The sequence below is a fragment of the Falco rusticolus genome, chromosome 11 (genome assembly GCF_015220075.1).
Source record: "Falco rusticolus isolate bFalRus1 chromosome 11, bFalRus1.pri, whole genome shotgun sequence".
Classification (NCBI taxonomy): Eukaryota; Metazoa; Chordata; class Aves; order Falconiformes; family Falconidae; genus Falco; species Falco rusticolus.
The window spans coordinates 29,964,420-29,986,780 of NC_051197.1; the positions used below are offsets into that span (position 1 = coordinate 29,964,420).

The 22,361-nt window shown below is 43.3% G+C and overlaps 1 protein-coding gene and 1 non-coding gene across 4 annotated transcripts in view; both read left to right on the forward strand.

Annotated features, from left to right (window-relative positions):
• COP1 (COP1 E3 ubiquitin ligase) overlaps positions 1–22,361 on the forward strand; it is a 127,862-nt gene that overhangs the window by 96,333 nt on the left and 9,168 nt on the right. Inside the window, exon 19 of one of the 3 annotated variants that reach the window (XM_037403681.1) lies at positions 386–12,118. The exons of the other annotated variants lie outside the window; for them this stretch is intronic. Coding sequence (XP_037259578.1) covers positions 386–453 — 68 coding nt within the window. The 3' untranslated portion in view covers positions 454–12,118. Of the gene's footprint in view, positions 1–385; positions 12,119–22,361 lie in introns of those variants that run through there. 3 annotated transcript variants of the gene reach the window in all.
• On the forward strand, positions 11,973–12,117 carry LOC119155884. Its single transcript, XR_005106891.1, has one exon.

Below are 22,361 nucleotides of genomic sequence, written 5' to 3' on the forward strand. Positions count from 1 at the left end.
TTTACATACCAAGCAAGCAACCTTTCTTGCTTTTGCCAAAAGGCCTTAATGCTTTCTCATACCATATCCCCAGCCCCCCCTGAGATGAGAAGTACCTCTTCACCGATGCAGCTACACGTTTCTCTTCTTTCTTCTACCGGCACAGCGGTCCTCTCCGACCTAATTGAGACTTTGCTCATGTTCTTAGGAAATTAAATTACTGCACAGCCAAAGGTCACTTATGTCCGCAAAATCTTGCTTGAATGATGAAACTCTTCTATTCTCCATTTTGATAATGTTTCTTAAATTTGGCACAATTTTTTTTTAAAAAAAATGAGCTTCATATATACAAGCTCCCCTAAAAGCTAGCGTGTGTTTTTTTATGGTGCTCGGGTGAACTAGGGAGGGCCTTTGCCTCGTAGTGCCATCAGCATCTGTGGGAATCTGGGAACCCACAGCCTATTTCTGGCTTAACTGCAGACTTAGATCCTGGGTGAGTCAGGCTGCTGTAGTTTCCTAATTAGAAGAATTACCACACCTACCTTCCACCGCTGGTGGTGATCGTGCCTGCTCTGCCTAAGGGTGCATGCATCGAAGCATCTCCAGCCTAGCAGCCCTGCAGAGCCCAGCACAGGCTGGGAAACCTGCCCCAGAGCCGCAGGCAGTGTGATGAGTAAGCTGCTGTGAGCATCCTGTTCTCTGTGCTTTGCTGCGTTGGTTCAAAGCAGTCTCCTTGTCTCTGTGCCACAGTCATTGGGCAGTAGCTTCAGTTTGCTACCTGGAGTGTGTCTCAGGGGGGACATGCAGGCATTGTGTGCCAGCCTTTCCCCAGGGCTCCCCGGCAAAGCAGACTGTCCTCTGTTTCCCTACAGTGCTGCTCTCAAGGATTGTTCTTTAATTAACCTTTCAAGATGAGATGAGTAAGTTTCAGATCTGTCAGTTATCTTGGGAAGCATGAGGACATGTACTTCTTCATGCACTTAAGTGCAAAATCTCAGATCCTAATTAAAACAACTAAAACTTTCAGATGAAATGTCATTGATTCTTTCTTAAATCTATTTTTATGTAATTCAAGTTTTTACTTCCTCCTGAGCCAAAGTCAAGCTGTGCCAGCAGCCTTTGCCAGAATCCCTTTTTCTTTTCCCTTCTGCATTGGTTTTCCTTTGCTTACAGAGATGCAGGGACCTTTTTGCTAGAGCTGTCACCTTTCCAACTGTAGAGGTCCAGCCAGCACCCTCTTTCCACCTGTGTCAAACCATAATGAGGGAGAGAAATTGTTCTCCATAAGTGCTTATTAGCATTTTGCATCAGTCTTACTCACTTTTCAACTCTTAGGTAATGTTTAGGAATAAGCACTAGCTTGTAGGCTAATAGTTTTGTTAGACTCTTCGGGGGGCAGTTGGGGGGGAAAGGGACAAACAAAAAGCTTTCAGCAGGTACATCAGGAAGCAGACCTTTGCTCTGCTGCTTTTGGTGCTGTGTTTTGGACAAAGGTAAATAGGCTGTTTATTTTTTTAAATAGCACTTATAGTTTGTGGGGAAAATTATTTCCCACTTCTCATTTTACTCTAAAAATTGATGAATATTTTGAAGTAGAAAAAGCATCAGGATGCCTTCAGCCTAAGTGACCTGATATATGAGTTAGAGAGAGATGCTTCTCAGAACCTTCCCTAAACCAAATCCTTTTATTTCCAATGTTATGGATTTTATAATATACCTTTGCCATCCTTTGTTCTTGGTACCTTGGCTAGATGTAGCCAGCTTGATTTGAAATGTGAATCTGGTCTTGAGATTGGGAAGTACCTTCTATTACATGGGCATGTAAGCAGACAGTGCTCTTGCATATAGGGATGCTTTTGCATATAGGGAAAGGAAATTATAGTAGTGGTAGTAGCTCACTGCAGCTAGGTGGATAGAGATGTTTTATCTGTCTTGGGAGGGTCACTCCAGTTATGTCTAGGTAGATGGATAGCAGCTGGAGGAGACTGGTTTGTGCTTTCTTTTCTTTTCCTTTATGTCCTACGTGATGTTTTCCCCTTCCCTAAAGGAGATACCTTTTGCTCAGACCTGCTTTGTCATATTGCAGAGTTCAAGATGTGCATCATACAGCTGTGTTAAGTAATTGCATCTCAGGTAGCCCTTTTCCCAGTCATGGTTAGTGTTTCTCAGAAAGAAGCTGTCAAAAGAGAAAGCAAGGTTGAACCTGCTCCCAGGACAGGAAAAAGGTATTACTACTGAACACAGAAGCAATTTGATTATGTAGATTAAGCATGGCTCAATCTATCATAATCACTGTAAAGAAGCCATTTAATTTTGTACCTGTTTGCATGAGTATTCATTACTGCCGATAAGCAGGTTAGCTGGGGAAAGATTTCTCAAGCAGAAATGTTGAGGCTTTGATACCAGTGAGGAGATGCAGATAAGAGCAGGAGAATGCCATGCAAATTAATTTAGGTAAACCTTTATGTACATATATACATATATGTATGTATTTTTAGAGGGGTAAAGAAGGCAGATCCATTGAGAACAGCACTGCAGACTTGTAACCAAGCCATCTCATTGTGGTGAGCAGGCGGGTGGTGGTACATGCTGGATGGATGCAGAGGTCTCCTGGTGCTTGGGAGGAAGGCTCTCGGAGCAATGGCATAGCAGCTCTGTGAAAGCATCTCCTCTGCCTGATCAAAGAGAGCAGAAATCCATGTACGTGTTTTCTCACCTTGTTGTTGCTTCATTTTAATTTAGGGGAGTCTAGAAACAGTCATTTAGCCACAAGTGAAAGAAGCAGGCTCTGGTACTCCAGGCTTCAGGTTGTTAGGCGTTGTCATATGATGGGAGTATCTTCATAATTAGTCTTGCATCTCTGAACTTCTCTTTGTTCATCTAAGAGGATGATGATATAGGAAGTACTCCCTTCAAATAGGTTTTTGGTGCATCTCTTCAGAAAATAAGCTTTCCTTCGGTTTATTTTTCCTTTCCTCTGAACATTCAACTTTGGTAATGATGTCTGGCTTTAATTCTTTAAATAGAAACCTATAATTGTACCACAATAAGCTGGTCACTTAATAGGGCTGTAATCTTGTTCACCGATGAAAAGTAGCCATCCTTTGTTTCCCAGTAGCCTAATAAATGGTACACAATGTACACAGGAGCTAGTCAGGGACTCTTGATAATTTACAATCAGCAAATTGGCTTGCTTCGCTGGAATTAATTTAGCCGATACAAATTATTTCGGGAAGTGATTCATTGCCATTTTAAAGCACTAATTAATTTGGATGACTTATGAACATTAAAAATGAAACCTCCTTTGTCATTCCCAAATAACTAAATGCTTATTCAGTGTCATTCTTAAGCAACTTGTATTGACTGTAACTACATCTCTTGTAGCTTGAAATATGAATTCCAGTGGGATTTTTGAGGGAAAACAAGTGTAATACTTGATTTTTTTAAAAAAAATTTTTTGTGTGTGTGCTGCTTTGCTGCAATTTTCAAGTCTCAAAATTGGTGAAGATTCTGACTTCCAGCTTCAGCTCAGTGGTGTTCTATTTTTGCAGCATCCTCAACTAGTTGTTCAAGTGTTGGTTAAGATATACCTGGGTAGTAATCTAAAGCTTATGAGATAAATGCCTGCCTGGAGTGATCAGACCCAAGCTGTCCCTTACCTGCCTCTGATACCAGCTGTGGCACAGGTAGCAGCATGAGTAGCTCTAACCACAGTACTTTCGGGGAGGGCACCTGCTGTTTTCTGATTCATCCTTTCTTTCCTAGACGAGGGCTAGCCTGTACCGTTTGTGTGCAGCATCTCCCAAACTGGTATTCATACACGTTATTCTCCAGTGCAGTGTCACACTACTGCTTTATCATGGAAATACGATTGTCTTCATCTTCTTTCTCGTGATTGAAATGCACAGCAGTTTATGGGAAGCGGGGAATGATCAGCTTTTAAAAAAAGCAAGATGTGACTTTGATCAGGTTTATTCTACTGTTTTTTCTTCCCTGCCTGAAAATCTTCAAAGATTTTTCTTCCTCCTGTGGAAGCTGTCTAAGCCCTGTAGCACGTGTGCTATGAAGCTCACAGCTGTCTGTGTGATGGCTTCACACTCCTCTTGACATGCCCTCTGCTCTCTGGCCATTGGCAATGCTTTAAACAAGAAGTGTTTTCTTTGCCTTTTTTTTTTTTTTTTACTTCGCTGCTTCACACTTTCCTTAGTAGTAAATGTATTTTATTTCTCTTTCATCCTACCTTTTTCATGTTTATTGCTCCCTTACTCAATTGAAAATCTCAAATCCTTATTAAAAATGAGTGAAACCCAGAATATCAAAAAATATATCATGCTTGATATTTTTCCCAAAAAATTTTAGTGTTACCTATGTATACCAGCACGACTATTTTATATGCTGCTTGAAAACTATTTTCATATGCAGAATAAATTTTTTACCTTGCTGAAAAAGATGTTGCAAGTTCAGTATGTATGCTCCTTTGTGCTGAACATGCTCGTGTACTTTCGTTGCCCCTATCTCTTCAAGTGCTTATTTTGGGCTCTATTTTTTCTGTGGCTAAGGAGAATTAATTAAAAATACTCAGGTGACTAACAATATTTTATTTCCCATCACAACCCTTGGAGTCCAGCCACAGAACTTTGGGGGGGGGGGGGGGGCGGAGAAAGAAGAAATAATCAGACAGTTCACGCATTATATTGAAATCTGTGTGTTGAAACTTTGGTCCATATGAAAGACCATCTTGATAATGTGATTATGCAAATGACAGGCTTTAGGAGAAAGTGTTTAATTTTGAGTCTTCTGTAGAAGAAGAATAATATTGGTAAATGTTCTTTTTTTTGTATTGCCTTCTCCCCAGTTGCAGAACACCCTCTGAGCTTCCTCCAGGTCAGGGCAGTGGAGTGTGGGCAGGGGTGAAAGGAGCTGGGTGATCCCCTGGTAACTCCGATCTCTGTCCACTGTGCTCCTCCTGTCCGGGGTGGGGAAGTGTATCGCACTGTTTATTTTGCTGTTTTGGGGCTCAAGGTGGCATGCCAGCGGGTGGCTGATACATCAGCACCTATGTTAACTCTTCCTTTCTGAAATGCAGAGCAGCTGGCCGAGCCACCGCTGTGAACAGAGGGGATGAGTCTGTAGCTTTTGTTCAGCTCTGGAAGTTCAGGTCCCCTGTGGTACTGCAGCACTCTGATATTCTCGCTTCTATTTTAAGAATAGCTTCTTCAAGAAATATAGAGGTGGCTTAGGCTTTTCTTCTTTTTTGGTTTTAACTTTACATTTGCAAACTTGGTTTCTCTCTCCTTCTGCAAGGTGAGGCATATATCTTTCTTTTCCCCTGCATAATCACAGAAAATTGCCAAGGAGTTGATGTTTTTTTGAAGTGAAGGCAGATCAAAGTCTCACATGTTTCTTGAATGAAGACAGCATTTACTCTTTCAGACTTTTACAGCTGATGTTTGCCTGCTGATGAGTCTCTCCTAATGCCAAGGCAAGTAGACAGCATGCTGTAGATAAGGAGGACTTCAGACCTATTAGAGTCATCTCTTTCCTAGAGCGAGTCAATGACACAGTAGTCGACATAACTCTGAGTGCTGTTGACATTGCAGTTCCAGTAGGTGATCCCAATGGTGCAGCTGTAGAGATAATGGATTGCAGTTCATTGCTGGTGGAAGCAGAGGTCCAAGCAGGCTCTTGTTGTTTCCTAGGCTTTAAAAAATAAGAGCATCCCAATGCAATCACAAATTGTATCGCAGTGATACACACTGTGAACTGGGGATGCAAAGAAGTCTCTCTGTGGCTGTCATTAAACTTCTAGGTGGATGTTTCTCTCCTGTTGGGACTCTGCTGCTTTAGTAACCATAAATTCTTTATTCAAGTATGGGTTTCATAACAGATGAACCCTAGTCAGGATTTCACCTGGAACCTGGACTTCATTCCTGACTCTGTCCCCAACTCCCTACTGAACCATAATGTTACAAGGTACAGGCTGAAGTGCAGCAGTATGTGTCATGTGGCCCTTTGGGTAAACTATGTCCCAAACAGTACAACCTAATAGAAAATTAATTGTACTAGGGTGATACTCACGGTTACCCTTATGCTGTGTATTGAAGTGGAGAGAGAAAAAGAGCAGATTTGTATTTAGAGAGCATTTGCTTTTAGAATTAAATAGTTGAACAACTCTTTTCCCTTCTCACCCAACCTCTGCAGTGTTGTTGTTGGGCCCCTTGGTCTGAACTCTGATACAGAAACCTGCTGGGTTCTAGAGACACAGATTACTTTATTGGGCTGTTGTACAGTTTAGGGGTTGGTTGGGGTTTTTTTAGATGGTGCTTGGAAGCCTACTTCATGTGAGTTGTAAGCTCTTATCTTTCCATGCTTGTTCTTAGTGTTGTGCCTCACCAGCATTTCCCCCTTTATTGCCCTGGGAATTGGGGGCGGCAGGCGTGATCTTTCTCTTCCCTGACAACTTTTAGCCTTTGGGCAGGAAGGCTAATCCCTAGTATTTTCGGGGGGGATTATTATGTATAGTGTAGTGTCCTGGAGCAGAGCCCTGTGAAACCAGTAATGCGTTGTAGGATCCAGGCAAGTTTTGTGGGTACTGAGCCAACATCTATTGCCTGATCTCAAGTTCCAACTAAAGCTGGTCTCCTCTGAGTCAGAGCATCTCCTGTGCGAGCAGCCTTTGCTTTACTTTTCCACTGCTAGGTTCATGCTGGCTTTTGGGTTTTTAAGTGCCATCTGTCTGCTCAAGTCCCTGGTTGGCACGAAGTGCCAGTGAGATGAGGTCTGAACGCTCATAGCTAACCTCAGTGAGTCGGGCAGTATTCAGTGTTTTGTCAAGCAGATGAAGGGGGTCGTTTCAGGTAGAAGCTGCAGGGATAAAGCTGCGTTTCTCAACACTTACTGCTGAAGGAGGACTCTGGTTTCAGACCAGCAAGAGCTAAGTGAGAGAGAGTAAGGTAGGTTTTGAAAAGCCATTGGCATTGGGCTAACCACTGCCTTTGAAGTCTGCTTCAGTGCAGCAGCAGAATTCCCACGTCAAGGGTGTTTGAAACCCTTGCTGCTGGTGGTCTGCTGTCACTGCTGTTTGAAGGTGGGTTTATAACCTCATTCCCTCTAACAAGTGGCACTGCCTCAGTTACAGTCAAAGCAACCTCACAATTTTGTCTTTTTTTCTCTTTCTCCGTATTCTTCAGCGTATCTATTGATGGCAAGGCCTGCCAGGCCACCACCATTCAGTAGTCACAGCTCATGAGCTGCATCAACCTTTTGCTCTAACGCTCCTAATTAAGCAATTTTAATGGCAGGATTTAATGTTTTACAGAGTCTAAATGAAGTGGAAAAATATGAACTGGGTTGGCTTTTTTTTCCAGCACAAGATTTTGATCAGATAATTTAACCTCTGGGTGAAATGGAAGTAGAAGCATTTATGCACAGGTGGTTTTCTCTGCAAAAACATTACTTTATGTAGGTCTCTGCATTAATATTGTTACTGCTTGGCTTTGGGCAACTGCTCTGAAGTTTTTCATATGTTTCCTGCCCTTCTGTTATCAGTAACAAAATCCCAGAGCATTTTGAAACCCAGTAACTTGTGACCAGCTTAATGCCAGTTATGTTGCAAGCTAGTAAAGCAAGAATTAAGGCTTTTATGATACTCTTTGTAAAAACAACTGCTCAGACTGGTTTTCCAACAGCAACACAGATTTGTATCTTTTAACCTATTTAAATAAGACTTAGTTTCCTTTTTGTGGTGTCCTGATCTATTTCTAGCTAATGATGGATGAGCTAGCTATGTGCACAGAGTGAAAATAGTCACTCCTTAGAAAGCAATCTCGTGTCTGAATTGAAACTACCTGGATATGTAATTAGGATATGTAATTATTTTATATAGAATACACAGAAATTATAATAATCACTCTTTCTGAAGAAAGAGAAAGCCAGTATGGCAGGAAAGTTATGTTTAGTGATTTAATGAGTACCTTTTAGACAGAAATGATACTGTTAAATTTGGGGTTGTGCGGCTGAAAAGAGTTGCATTCGCTCTTGCACAAAGTGTTTTGAATTCTGCGAGGGAAGCGCTGTTCCAAACAGTTACATCTTTTATATGTTATTGTTATATCATAATCACTTCTGAAGCTCTTATCTAGTTGCTAAAGCTGGAGAGAAGTGAGCTGTTTGCAGTACAAGATTTTCTGGTTTTACTTCAGTATGTCTGAAGTGAATATTAAGTTAAGCAAAGAGGTATAGCTGGGGCAGCCTGGGGAGCTGGTAGATGAGACAGTGCATTGTTTCCCGTTTATAATAATGAGAGATACTAGAGGGAAGATAAGCAATATTACATATACTGGGAAGAAAGATTGGTTCAGATCTATTAAATAATAATAAAAAAAAAGTTCATTTTGCCTGTAATCTGCAGATAGCACATAAATTAACTGCAGCAGAAGCTGCTTCTCTCCCCGCTACCTGCGCTGGCAGAAGCTCAGCATCACTAGCCAAGTCTCCAAATGTAAATCAGGCATACATGATTTTTTTTTTCTTCCAAGGAAGACCTTCTACAAAGCAGACTGCTCTGTCCAGGTTTCTTCCAACCAACAAGTAATAGCAAGCCAGTCTAGGCTGGGGAGTATGTGCTTGCAGGATGTCTTGACTTGTTTAGAGTGAAATATCCTTGATTAAAATAGGAGGTTAATAGTGCTTCTCTATGTGCCTTGCTTCACAACTGGCATATTAGCTCTAGCATTTGAAAAGATAAATTTGGGCCAGCAGGAGTAAGAAAAAAGAGAGAGGGAGGGGAAAAGAGCTGGCAGTAAAATAGAAATGTCTTTGTTTAGTACAAAGATTCATCTCACTGTCAGCTTTCTGTTTTTGTTAGGTTCACACTTGGCTTGACAATGCGAAAGAAGAAATTTAAATGGTTAGGAAATGCATGAAAATCCAGAGTAAAACAGGAGTTAGCAGCTTGTGAAACTTTTATTCTAGTATTACAGCAGGCAGCAGCCTGCACTGGGAACTTGGGTGGGTTTTTGTTTCAAAACTTAAGAATATATATTTACCTTGCCAAAAGTAAGTAAAGATCTACACTGAAAAATCACTTTGCTGATGCTCATATGTTTGTATAAGAAAAATACCACTTCAGAGATTTCTTTTGAGTAAATGTTTGGCTAGATGTATGGTTACAGGGTGAAGGGGTGCAGTTTGGCTACGGCTTTCCTGTTGTATCCTTGAATGCAAAATCAAACCTTGGCCACCCTCTGCAGTGATCCCTTTTCTTCCCATCATAAGGTTCTTTGGTTTTTTTGGTTTTGTGTTTTTTTGTGTTTTTTTTTTCCTCCAAGAGCAGAGCTGTCTGAGTGCAGAAGCAGGGACAAGAACAGTCTCCTCGTAAGCCCACCACAATCACTCAGTCTTTGGGTTATGCTATTCATTGTAATCCTGGGAATTACCCATTCTAGAGTGGGGAGAGAAGCTATGAAAACTCATTTTTGTACAGATTTTTGAAGTTTCCATTGTTTCCCTTTGCGAGCAATGTTGAGGTTTATGATGTAGACACAAGTGTATTCTTGGCCTGGTTGGGACTTCTGTGTTAATTTCAGGTAAAATATGAATATGGAATTTGAGCCTAGCTCACTACAAATCAAAGTTGAAGTAATGGATGTGATGCATGCCAAGCCCCATCATCTCAGTCTATCCTTATTCAGAGAAATGCATACTGTCTATGTGCCATGTGCGGCTTTTTTTTTTTTTAGAGGCCATTTTTTATACTATCACTTATTTCTTCCTTGAAAGCTATAGCTAGGGCAGTAGATGATCATGAACTCTTCACAGGAGCTGTTCTGTTCATGATTGTAGCAGTACACATGGGTTTGTGACAAGAAATGTCATGTGTGGTCCTTACAGAGAACAGTTGGTTTTATTTTCTTGTATTCCACTGTATTTTTGTCTTGTATTTCTCGCTATCTCTGCTCTGAAATGTTTGAGCCATCATCAGGCTGAGAGAAAAGCAGGGGGTACCTGCTGCACACTCCAGCTTCAGCTTTGTGGCATCTGAGGAGTAAGTCAAAAGCAGCATCTCTTCAGAAGGAGTATCTAAAATCGAGGGAGAATGAAGCAGGTTAGCTTAAAAAAAATTTTAAAAAAATTTTAAAAAAATCAAATGTCTGTCTGTCTCTCCTCACCCTTTGTCAGCAGAGCACAGGTTTGTATTCCAGTATTTATGTAGCTGAAGGATATTATAAAATCAAAAGTACTGTGTTGCAATACAGGGGGTTTTGTTCACTCCTATAATCCCAGTAGGAAAATGACATGGTTTTCTTTCTTTATATACTTGAGTCTTTTTAAACTTCCTTTCTTGCTATTAGTGCCGTTGGTAGCTTAATGGATTTCTTGATTGTTGAGCTCTTCTTTTTGATACAGTATTGTTAGTCTTTGCATGCGTTCAAAATGACAGGGAGTGTTAAAAACACTCATTTCAATTTGAGGTATCTAGAGATAATTTTTTTTATACCCACTGTGTGAAAATAACTTGAACAGTAGCAGAATTATCCATTGTAAGAGAGATGATTTTGCTTGTGAATTGGGTTTAAAGATAAAATCTGCCTGCTTCCTGAGTTGTGGATTTCCTATTCATTGCTCTGTTAAGATTAATCGGGAGCAAGACTTAATCCAGAACAAAGATGATTGAATTGTCCTTAAACAGCGATGTAGAACATTACCCAGATCTCACTTTATTGAAAGCCTTTTTCGGTCTTGCAGTGCTGACAGATCACAAGTGTATGAGAGCTGCTTGTGAGTACGTCACATGAAGAAGGATGCTTTTTCCTCATTTGCTGGCTCATTAAAAAGTACAATGCTTTCTGTTTTTTGAGAATTAAGTTCTTAGGAGGTGTTGTATGGAATGGGTCAAATCTGTGTAGTATATTAACTAGAAATGATTTTGGCGTGCAGTAAGAAGGGTTCACTCTACCTGCAAAAGCCTCTGGTGGCTTGAAGGTCTGCCGTTAAATGAGCTGCTGCTGGGTTTGTGGAGTGGCCAGGATGGAAAATTAAGTACCATGACGCAGCTTTGTTTCTTCTTTCGGAACCCAGAGAAGGACTAGCTCAGGCTTCAGCAACCCAAGCCCATCGGGCAGCGTATTCAATCCACCACTCCCGTTTGCTGCCACCAGCCCCAAATGTTCGCTGCCAGTGATGCTAACAACAAAACCATGGTTTTAAGAATTAAAGTTGGGGCTTTTTTTAATCTGTTTTCCAGCAGGAAGCATGTAGAGCCATCAGGTTGTCCTAAATCCCCCATTACAGCATAGAAAGGAGTATGGGTGTCATCTGGTTCTTGCCTTTTTGGAGGGCCAAGGAGAGAGCATGGGGGGAAGCATCTAATTCAAGGATTTCCAGGCTGTGACCTGTGACGTGTGAGCTTGACAGCCCTTCAGTTAATTTCAGGACTACTGATCACAGCCTGCTCTCAGGTAGCAATGTTTGGGAGCTGGCAATACTTCAGATGGCAATACTTATTTCAGATGGCAATACTTATTTAGAATTATAAGAAGAAAAAAAAAAGATGGGGGGGAGCAGCTTGCTGTGTAATGGCCTTGCTGTAAGGACACTGGCAGGCAGCACACCGTTGGCAAGCTGTTCCCTGGAGTTTAGGAGCATATTCAAGGCCAGGAGATTTAGGGACTTATTAATGGCACTGCAGCTTCAGGCCCTGCTGTTAGCTGGCAGTCACGGAGCAAGTAAGAAGGGAGCCGGCAGTGCCACGTTTAAAGCTGTTGGGCATGCATATGTGCCCTGTGCAGCATCTCTTGCAGCATCTTTCTTCTGTCTTTGACCTTCTGAGTTAAACTTTCCCAGTTAATGGTATTTTACTATTATTTGAATCCTCTTTTCTTCAGCTTATTTGCATGCGTTACATCATGTTTCATTTAGGATTTGATACAGTGAGAAGCCCGGGAGAAAAGACAGTGTTAGAAAAGGCTGTTTTAATCATGAAATTTTGTAGGACTGGAAGCTGCTGGGACCATTTGGGACCAGACGTGGGCAAAAGAAATATGTTTTGTCCACCGTTGCAGTCTTCCCAGAGCAAAGTGGAGGTCTCTGTCTGCTTTAGGTGAGCCAACTAAACCGGATCGTTCCCCTCCATACATGTGCATGATCCCGTAATGTGCTGAGACAGCTGCCCAGCTGCAGTGGCCCACCGCGTGGGGACAGCCCTTGGACAGGGTTTTGTCTGCAGCATCCAGAGCTAAGTATAATTGCCAAGAGTTAATCCAGCTCAGTAGTTTAAAGCAAGACTGTAATCATAGTTTATTGGTTTTGTATTAAAATGTTGGGGTTTTTTTAAGTTCTCATTAGGTTTAGCAAGCTGGCTGTGGAGGTGATTACATTCTGGTTGGAGAGATGTGCATGGGTGGAGCAGGGCTGCATGTCCTGAGGTTCCCCTGCCCTCTCAATTCTTCTTGCTGCTTCAAGGAAGAGTCATTTGCCGTAAAGCCAGGTTTGCAGCTTTGATTGAAAATGACTGTGCAAAACCCCATCAAAGCCATGCATGCCCCAGAGTAATTTAAAAAAATAATAAATCTAAAAGGCACCTTGAAGTGTGTGAGCTCCCTGGATGCCAGGGGCCATTGCCTGTAGTTTGCTGGTGTCCCCAAGCAGGACCTAGTAAATCTTTGGCTGCACGAAGAGCCCAGGAAAAAGAAGGGAAGAAAGGGAAAAAGGATGAAATTATTCTCTGTGGTTTGGGACGATTATTAAGTGCTGGCCCGGTGCCTGATGACTGTCACTGGCTTGCAGAAGTGAGAGAGAGCTCGGAGAGGTGGCTGCAACTGTATAGCTGAGAAGTTGTGCTTTTAATTGCTAATTAGAGTTACCATTCGCATTTGGAGTTTTCCTTTTTAAAGAATTACATTATATTACACAAGAAACTGCTAGTATTATTTATTTATAGCACGACCAAACAGGCAACTTGCTCTTGCTGCTTTGCTGGTATATCTGTATTTCACCTATTGCCTACTTTTGCTTTCCCATCTGGTTTTTTTATGACTTCTGTCATGACAGCCCTTGTTCTTCTAGTCCTTGACTCCCCTCCCATGCAGACATACAATCTTGTAACGTTTTTCCTTTTTGTCTTCATAAACAATAGGCAGGCAGTCTAATAGTGCAAGCCCAAAGTCAAGGGAGCTTTGCAGATTCAGCTTGACAGCTCCTCTCTCTGAATTATTTAAAGGCCATAAACAAAAGAAAGCCCATCTAGAGCTTCAGGTGACTTCTCATCCAGTATTGCAGAGAATGCCTGATAGGCGAGTCCCACTAATTTTGCCCATTCTAATCTATGTGATTTAGTAGAATAGCGAATGCAATTAGAATTCAGGGGCTACCTCCTGGTATTCCTTAGGGGAGGGTAAGGTGAAGGAGAGAGGTGAGTGAGCGAGTTTGGGGAGTGGGGAAAGTGGAAGGTGAATGAAAGAATAGGGAGTTTCTCTCTAGTAAAAATTATATGTAGAGCTCAGATATTTTTTTCCCCTCTCACAATCAATGAACTTGTCTAAAGACATCCTTCATTTTTCTTCTGACTTTAATCTTAGTCCTTGGTGGGGTTTTTAGTTGTTTTTCTTTTCTACATCCTTTGTTTTTAAATGTAAAATGCTTTTCAACAGCTGAATGACCCAGTGATTTCTGATTTCTCAGGTGCATTTTTGTTGCTGGTTTCACTCATCCTTCTGGATTCGAGGGTGTTTTAGATGGATGGGATTAGGGAAGCAGGCAGCAGAACACAATTGAGTCTTCTAGATGATGCAAAGTTCATTATTATCTTTTGAATAGTTCATTCTGCAGAACGAAGTAGGGAAGATGTCATGCTTTGCATTTATTGTACTAAAGCTATAAAGCTGTACTCTCATCATTCTTAATACCAAAGGCATAGCTGTCTTCTCTTCCCACTCCCTTCTCCCCCGAGATAAATGCAATGGGGAAAGCATCAGCAGTAGGATATTAGAGAAGCAACCTCATACATGTCACCTGCACTCTGTATGTTTTTTTAATGAAGTTCTTCACCTTTTATGTACAGTCAGACCTTATTAAAATTCCATTTACTGTACTGTCTTTTTCAATACCAGCTATAAAATTTGGTAATCAAAGCTGATATTTTGCAGTGTGGCCTTACTTTGAAAACTGACCTGCAGAAATGGCTTGTGGGCTTCAGTGTATCTGCTTTCAGAGATTCCATCATCTTCCAGTTTACAAATGAAAGATTGCTCTCTTCCAAACAGCCTTGCAGACCTGCCCCAGCTCAAAGTCCAGTTCAGCTCCCTTTTGCATATGGTCATAACAAATTTACAAAGACTATGCTAACTGCAAGCCAGGCCAGCTTTAGAGCTGTTCTTGGCTGTAGATGAAGAGGAGATTGTTCTGCTGGCTGGAGGAGGATGCTCTGCTCTGCGGCCCCATCCTTACCTGTGCTACCCTGTACCACAGGAACAGAAGACAGGAAACAGTTAACCCTATGACTTTATGCAGGGAGAAGATTTAAATATAGCTGGGGTTTTGTGTAGTTACTGCTCAAGAGTAAACTTCTGTTCGTGACTTTAAACGCAGTTTTGGGTATCCTCAGAACCTGCTGCTTGCAGGTATAGGCTCTTGCTATATTTCATTGCCAATCTCAAGTTTATCAACATCTCTTCTCCTTCATAATTTTCCTGCATGCCTGGCTAGTGAAAATATTTGCCCACTGCACTTGGGGCAGTTTTGAAACAATAATTTGAGGAGATGGCTCTTCTTATTTCTCAGGACTAGAGAAGGCAGTGTGGTTTGGTACAGCTTGCCTAGCCTTGTCTGCCTTGTGGGAGGATTCAGGTGTGTAATGCTGTGCTTGATCCTGTTACAGCATTAGCTGAATTGAATGCTGAAGGAGAGGCAGCAGGTTATGATCCTTTCAAGATTAATGGAAACTTTAGTTTTACCTTAATTAAACTTCCATTCCTTATATCGAAGTCCTCTTTCCCAAATCGGTGTATGTTATAAATAGCATTAGTATAGGTATGAAGCTTATATGCATGCTAATGTTTGTGCCCTGATTTTTCTCTGCAAGAAACAGTTTGTCTCTTCTGTTATCTCATGGGGTCCTGGTGATTTCACTTCTGTGGCACATGTCACATAGAAAATACAAGAACTATGTTTCCTGTAGTAGCTTATGCAGCTACGAGCTGGGCCACCTTGCAGGCAGGTACCCTTCCCTCTTCTGTTCTTACCACTGAGCAGCTTGCAGCCCTTTGGGTGGAAGTAGCCTCTAGGGGATGAGATATTTTTGCTCTCCTGCTGTGCTTCCCTTCCCCTTCCTGTAGCTCTGCTCACCCTGCAGATGTGTAATCCCCCACCCTCCCTGCCTGCAGCCTCTGCTGGAGATGCAGCATCCTTACATGCTGTCATTTCCCCCCCTCCCCCAGACAGCATCCTCAGCGCTGACACTTAGACCCGTGACTCTGTTCTTGTTGCTATTAAATACACTATTCCTGGCTTAAAGGGAAACAAAAGCTTTGATTTCTGTGGGTGCCGGGCTTTTGGCCCATCCAGTAACACAGTTCGAAGGCTTGCATTGTGTCAGGCCAGTCTTAAAGGTGGAAATTATTTTTGTTAGGACGATGCAAAGAAGTTAAAATTGGCAGGAGATGCAATGGATGAGGTGTATTGGGTTTGTGTGGCTAGGGTTTGGTAGAGGGGGCTGTAGAGGTGGCTTCTGTGAGCAGATAGCAGAGGCTTCCACGCCCAGTGGGGCTAATGCCAGCTGGCTTCAAGGCAGGCCAGCCGCTGGCCAAGGCTGAGCCCATCGGCGGTGGCAGCACCTCTGGGATGGCACATTTAAGAAATAGAGAAAGAAAACCGCATGTTCAACAGGAATGAGAATGTGAGAGCAGCAGCGCTGCAGGCACCCAGGTCAGGGCAGGAGGAGGCCGGGGGGGATCCAGGCACTGGAGCAGAGATTCCTGGGCAGCCCGTGGTGAAGCCCCCAGCCCATGGGGGGGCAGATCCCCCCCTTCCCCAGAGCAGGGGGTGCCCGAAGGAGCCCTGATCCATGGGCAGCTATGCTGGCACAGCTCCTGGCCGGGCCCATCGGGAAAGAAGCCCGTGCTGGGGGCAGTTCTGACCCCACGGGGGCCCAGGCTGGAGCCGGCTGTGCCCAGGGGGCTGCACCCCGCGGGGGGGACCCAGGCTGGGGCAGTATGAAAGAGCTGCTGCCCCTGGGAAGGGCCTGCATTGGAGGGGTTTGTGGAGTCTGGGGTCCTGTGGGAGGGACCACCTGCTGGGGAGGAGGGGGAGGAGGCAGGCAGTGTGTGGTGTACTGACCCCAGCCCCCATTCCCTGTCCCCCTGCACCCCTGTGGGTGAGCAGATAGAGAATTTGCGAGTAAAGTGGAGCACAGGAAGAAGGGAGGAGCAAGGAGATGGTGTTTGAAGATTTGGGGATTATTTCTCTTTACTGTAGTCTGACTTCTCAGAGGCAATACGTTAAATTTTGTAGCATGTTTTGCCCGTGATGGTAATTGGTGAGTGGTCTCTCTCTGCCCTTACCTTGATCCATGAGCCTTCAGTTACATTTTCTCTCCCCTGTCCGGCTGACGGGGGTGACAGACCAGCTTCGGTGGGCACCTGGCATCCAGCCAGGACCAACCCACCACACTAGATGTTGTCCAGACAGCAGGTGACAGCTCCCTGCCCCAAACCGTTGACAGCCAAACAGTATAAAATGAACAATAGCAGAGTATGAATGCATTATCAGTTTTAAATAAATTGATTTCCTCGGTCCATCAGACATTTCATGAGTTCCTGCCAAAGTGTTCCCCTCTTGCTGACCCAGCCAGCCTGACTCGGCTTGGCTCCCTTCATCATTCCTGACATCTCCTATGATTAACCTGTTCTCCTGTATTGATTGCCACCATCTGTGGTTGTAATGGATTAATTGTTCTTCCACTTTTGCTTTGAGGGGATGGTTTCATGTGAAGGGTTTAGTAAGGCTTTTCTTCCCACCCTGTCCCACTAGCACTGGCCAGGAGGTGTTCCCACCAGTTACACAGTTGCAAGACCTCTTTCTCTAGAGGTTAGTTCAGGGTTTTATCTGCCCTGTCTTAAGCCTATGGTAGCTTCAATACCTTAATAATAGCCAAGCCTTTTTCTTTCTTGCTTTAATTAGGTGAATTCCGTGTTATTTAATCTTCTGCGTGCCCTGTCTCAGACTGGGAGCCATGCAGGAGCCGTCGACTTTGTGATTATTGTCTCATAAGCAACTCTGTGCATCCTTCTGCTTGGAGAAGGAAGGCTTTGCATCCTACCGTCATGAGACAGACTTTGTGTCTATACTCGGGTCCCTTAATCATAGAGATCCAGTTGCCAAAGATGTTGAAGAGATGAGCTCTCTGGGTTTCAGTGAGAACTTGCAAAAATCCATCCAGCTTTGCCGAGAGGTGTGCACTTGGGTTAAAGGGACTGGCAGCGGGCATCATCATCAGGGTCTGAAACGTTTCATCACATGGTAATTGGGAAACATAAAGTGTTTCCACAGCATGTAATTTGCATACAGAGCAGAACTCATGATTTTTGGAAAAATTGAGGATGAACTTGTTCCAGTATGAGCTGTTGGACCGAATTCTAGATGGCTGCCAGGCACTATCAAAAGAGCCATCCCTGATGCTTTGGGCAAACAAATTTGGCTGTCAGCTGTACCCTTAGTCCCAAAACCAGTGTTTTTCTGTACCAAATGGGGAAAGCAAACAAAACTGCTGGATCTAGAACTCCCCTAAGTTGAGGGCACAAGGGAGCATGTCCTCAAACAGAGCTGCTGCAATAGTGTGGGTGCCACCATTGTCTGGGGCCACTGTGGGGGTTGTCACCTGGGTGTGGGAAGGAAAGAGGAGATGGCAAGATGGGCTCTGTGTGGCCTGAAGACTGGTTAAACTATGGGTTTGTAGAAAAGTGAGGATACTGGGACACCTGATATTTTCCAAGATTCATGACTGTTCAGCATGTTGTGAGCATACTCGGCGTCAGTCGGGAATTTCTTGCTCTTCTCCCATGCTCCTGGCATGGGAACCTGGTGTGAAACTCGCCAAGGATTGGATGAGTTGTTGGAGCCCTTGAGGAGACACTCAGTGTAGATCTAGGACCTATGACTGCTGGGCAAGTGTCCAGCATCCCATGAGCTTACATGTGTGCATAGTGTGAACTGTGGGGTGGAAAGGGTCATTAAGTGTTCGTCAAAACCTTGGGCTTTAGCTGGGTATCGAGTTGGACCCAGCGCATTCAGCTTCACCTGGCAGGCTGCTGCAGTTTAGGGTTGATTTTTAGCATACTTGACAGCAGTGGTTTGTGCCCCTAGTCTGTTTGGGAGAGGATCACAGCTGGAACAGATTTCTCATCAGCAAATAAGTAAATAGTGCAGTTCAGAAAAGGAATGTTTATTAGGAGAGTTAAATCTCAGTGGTATTTCTCCTTGCTTTCTCTCTTCAGCACCTCATTGTGAACATCTGGATTAACCTTGGGCAAATCCACTGAGTGTGTTGCCTCGGTTTCCCCACATGTCAAAGCAGGATAATACTCAGCTACCTTACCAGAGCATTTGTTACACTTAATTAATGTTGTAATGTGTCTTTGGTTCCTCTGATAAAATGTGCTGGGCGAATGCTAAGTTGTTTTTACTGATTGGATTGTTAATTAAATGTGCACATATAAATGATTTATTGGCATTAGAGAGCTAAGACTTAATAATTTAAAATATTAATGCCAAGGTGGTTGGGTCAGTTTTAAGCCTGTATCATTCTGCTATTTAGAGACTGAAAGTAATGGTACTGGGAGAGGAAGGGAAGCAGGAGCTGGCCCAGCTAACAGCTTATTTTGTGATATTTCTATTTGGGGACTGGTTTGATAACAGGATCCAGATTCCAGTGCCTGGCCCAGGGAAACCACTGGCAGCATCAACAGCACGCTGAGAGCTTCGTAGAGCACAGGAGATGCATCACCTAGCAGTGATCCCTCTTGGCCCAACTTAGAAACAGTTTGTCGGCCTTCGGAGGAGCGTGCATCAGTTCAGCACAGCAGCTGATGTGTGGTATTCACTCTTGTGTATCAGGAAAAAGCATGAAAGAAAGGTTATCCGGGGCATGTGTGCGCCTGCAAGGCTGCTGACTTGGATCACCTTCTCCTGTTCAAAGCTCCTGACCCAGCAGTGGTTTTTTCCCACAAAATAACATGGTGTTTCAGTGTCTAACCTTAAGACTTCTACCTCCTTATATTCATCTATCCTCTGTTCTTTATCTAGGCCGATGTTTCTGAGGTGGATGTGGGAATGAGCTGCAGCTGACAGCCAGGCAGGGACCAGAGGAACAGATATGTCATCCTAGTGCAGTAATGAGTTTGAGGACCTAGAAGAACAGAGCTAAAAAGGGAAGGCAGCCTGTGGGAGCAGATATGGTTGGTTGATCGGCTACTGGGACCAGAGAGGAAGGTTAACTGTTCTGAACCCAAGGAAGTTGTGCACATTGGTGTGGGTGCTGGTATGTTGGAGGCAAAGGCGTTGCAAAGAAATGAAAATTGTTCTGTAAGTAGGATTTTCAAAGGTGGATTCACAAGGGGAGGGAAGGGAAGGTGGGAAGATGTACATGGTGCTGTGGAAGAGGCAGTTGAAATTCAAGAACAGAGTGCTGGAAGCAGGGTTTGATGAGAGATACCATGCAAGGGACAATGATCTCACAGATACAAAAGCCCTAAAGGGTATATGGGACAGATGGTCTGGGAAAGATGAAAAGCGTTCTTGCACAAACTAGGGAATTGCTGATTTAAGTGTGAAGAAGATTTGAAAGAGGGAACTGAGCAACTGAGGAGTGTTGGATACAGTTGAGCTGGAAGAGAAAGCACTGACCTGGCAAAAAGGAGAAGGAAGAAGAGAGAGGGTAAGAGGGATGGGAGAAACACATTGAAAGTGAAAGGAAGAGACATAAGACAAGCAGCTAAACATGAAGCAGGGCTTAAACTGGAGTTTGCCCTTCACAGTAGGGCAAGGAATATGTTGTAAATTAGAGGACTGAGGAGGTGTGGGAAAGGATGGTTTTTAGCTTCTCAGGAGTTTCCCAGCTGCATCTGTTCCTTCCCAGTGCAACATCAGGGAGTGGTGGTCCTTGCTGTGCTTCAGGACTGGGCTGTGTGGCACTCATGGTAGGCTGTGCTTGTAGGGTGGACTGTTTGTCTGTTCTGGGGTAGTTTTGACTGAAGAGGCTTTTCATGTTCTGCTGATTTCTGTTTATGGCTCCAGTCCCCGATGGTTTGCCATTGGTCTGCACAAAATCACTACCTAAAACTACCAGCTTTAGGTCACATTTCTGAATACTGTCATGCAGATTGGTGGCCGTTACTTCAGATGGCTCATTTTGGTTTTGAGGCCGGTTCGGAAGAGAAGCGTAAGTGATAGCAATAGTAATGATACAACCCCAGGGCTTGGTTTTGCCACATACGGCACTGATGGGCAGGGCAACATGACCTTGGCTAGGGAGAGATTAAATTCATCACCTCCAGCATGATGTAATGACTGACTGCAAGAAAAAGTAGAAAAGAAAGGAGGAAAATGTATCAGCGGTAGAAATGCAGGTCTCTGACTGTGCAGTTGTCAAGGGACATACAGCACTGCATTATGTAAAATTGCCAAACGAATATTTGGGGAGCGTTAAGTATTAAGAGAATAGATGTTAAAAGCTGTTTTCACTAAACTAATGCCTAGCCATTTCCTGTGGTTTTGCAATATTGATGCTAATGTGTTGCATGTTTATGTATACGTTTTTTGTAGGCTTATTGCGAACTATATTTATATACTGCTGCTGCTTTGTTCAAGGCCTGGAGCATATTGTTTATGGGGAGCGTCTGAAATCCCAGGATATACGACCACAGGAACAAGTAGCTTTAGAGACCTTGTCACAGATAGATGGGCAGTGGAGCTCAATATTCCTACATATAAAGGAGGAGAAGACTTGCCCTTTGGGGGAGGGGGGTTAATGCCACCATAATTTGGTTTTAGCATATGTCTCCCTACCTTGCCTGATCGGGAGTGTGCAACAGCTGTTAGAGCTGTGTACTTCACTTTGCAGTAGATGCAGAATAATAAGTGTCTGATGAGTTATTCTCATCTTGAATTCTAAATAAATTAGGCGCTCATCAAAACCAGTTTTGTTCCAGAAAGACTAAATTATAGAGGCAGTCGCCTGTAATATAGCAACAATTCCTGAGGTGGAAATTTGCAGAGCTTTCTTTGCCCTCTTTCATCAGTCTCACTGGCCTCCATTTCCATCTTGAATTCAGAAGATGGTGCAAATTCGTGTCTGTGTGCAGCACCGCACGTGTGTACCTCTATTTTCTTCTAGCCTGGTCTTCAGTTGCCTTGTTGATCTCGTTTTCTTGAGAGCTACATGCTGAAAAGAAAGGTCATGCTAAGAAAAAGTGATTTCTCACTTGGCTGGGAGATAGCTTACTACTCATTTGAGTGTGTCACTGGAGCAAGCCTTGGACTGCCTTCCCCTGGGCACCCATGCTCTGTGAATACAGAGACCTGAGTATATATGATAGCAAATAAGCTTCCAGTTATACAGCATCTTCTTGTGCTGAGTTTGGTCTAAATAGAAGTAAAAAAATGCATTAAGTGTAAAATCCAAAAATGAGAAGACTGCTGCTTCAGGGAGCAGGAAAGAGGGATATATTCATGTATTGAGTGTCGCGGTTAGAAAATACCAGATGTGGAAGTGTCAGAAAACTTGATAAAAGCATCCCTGGTACAGAGATTAAAGTCTGGAATTGCAGAAAAATGAGGGGAGGGATTCAAGGAGTGTTGAATTTCTACCTGTGCATGTTTCCTAGCGAGACGTGCTTCATCTTGTGCAGAAGCTGCAAACTCTGCGTGATGTAGGATGATGAAAACACTAATTTGTTTGAAAGCTTTTTTTCCCCTTTATACTGTGTCCATGAATTCCTACGTGAGAAGAAACTATACATGTGTGCATGTGACCGTAGGCAAGTCTTTCTATGGAAAGCAAGGCAAAGGAGTGCTGTCATCTGTAAATCTGTGGGTTAATGTTTTAGGAAAATACCTTTATTATGCTCTGTGGGTGTAATTGTGCAGCATTTATAAACTTAAAAACCCAAAAGATTGTGTATTTGCGGCTGGATCTAGAAGGAAGCACAGGCGAGACCTTTTCCAGATATATTGAGCTGTTGCTTTGGGGGGGGGGGGGGGGGGGGGTGGGGGGTGTCCAGATAAGCCTGAGGAGGCTTTATCTCTGTGTGTACAAAGGAATTACCTTCAGAATGCGATAAAAATACAGTTTCTAAGGATTAAAAGACACAGTTTAGGCATGTGTGTTCCAT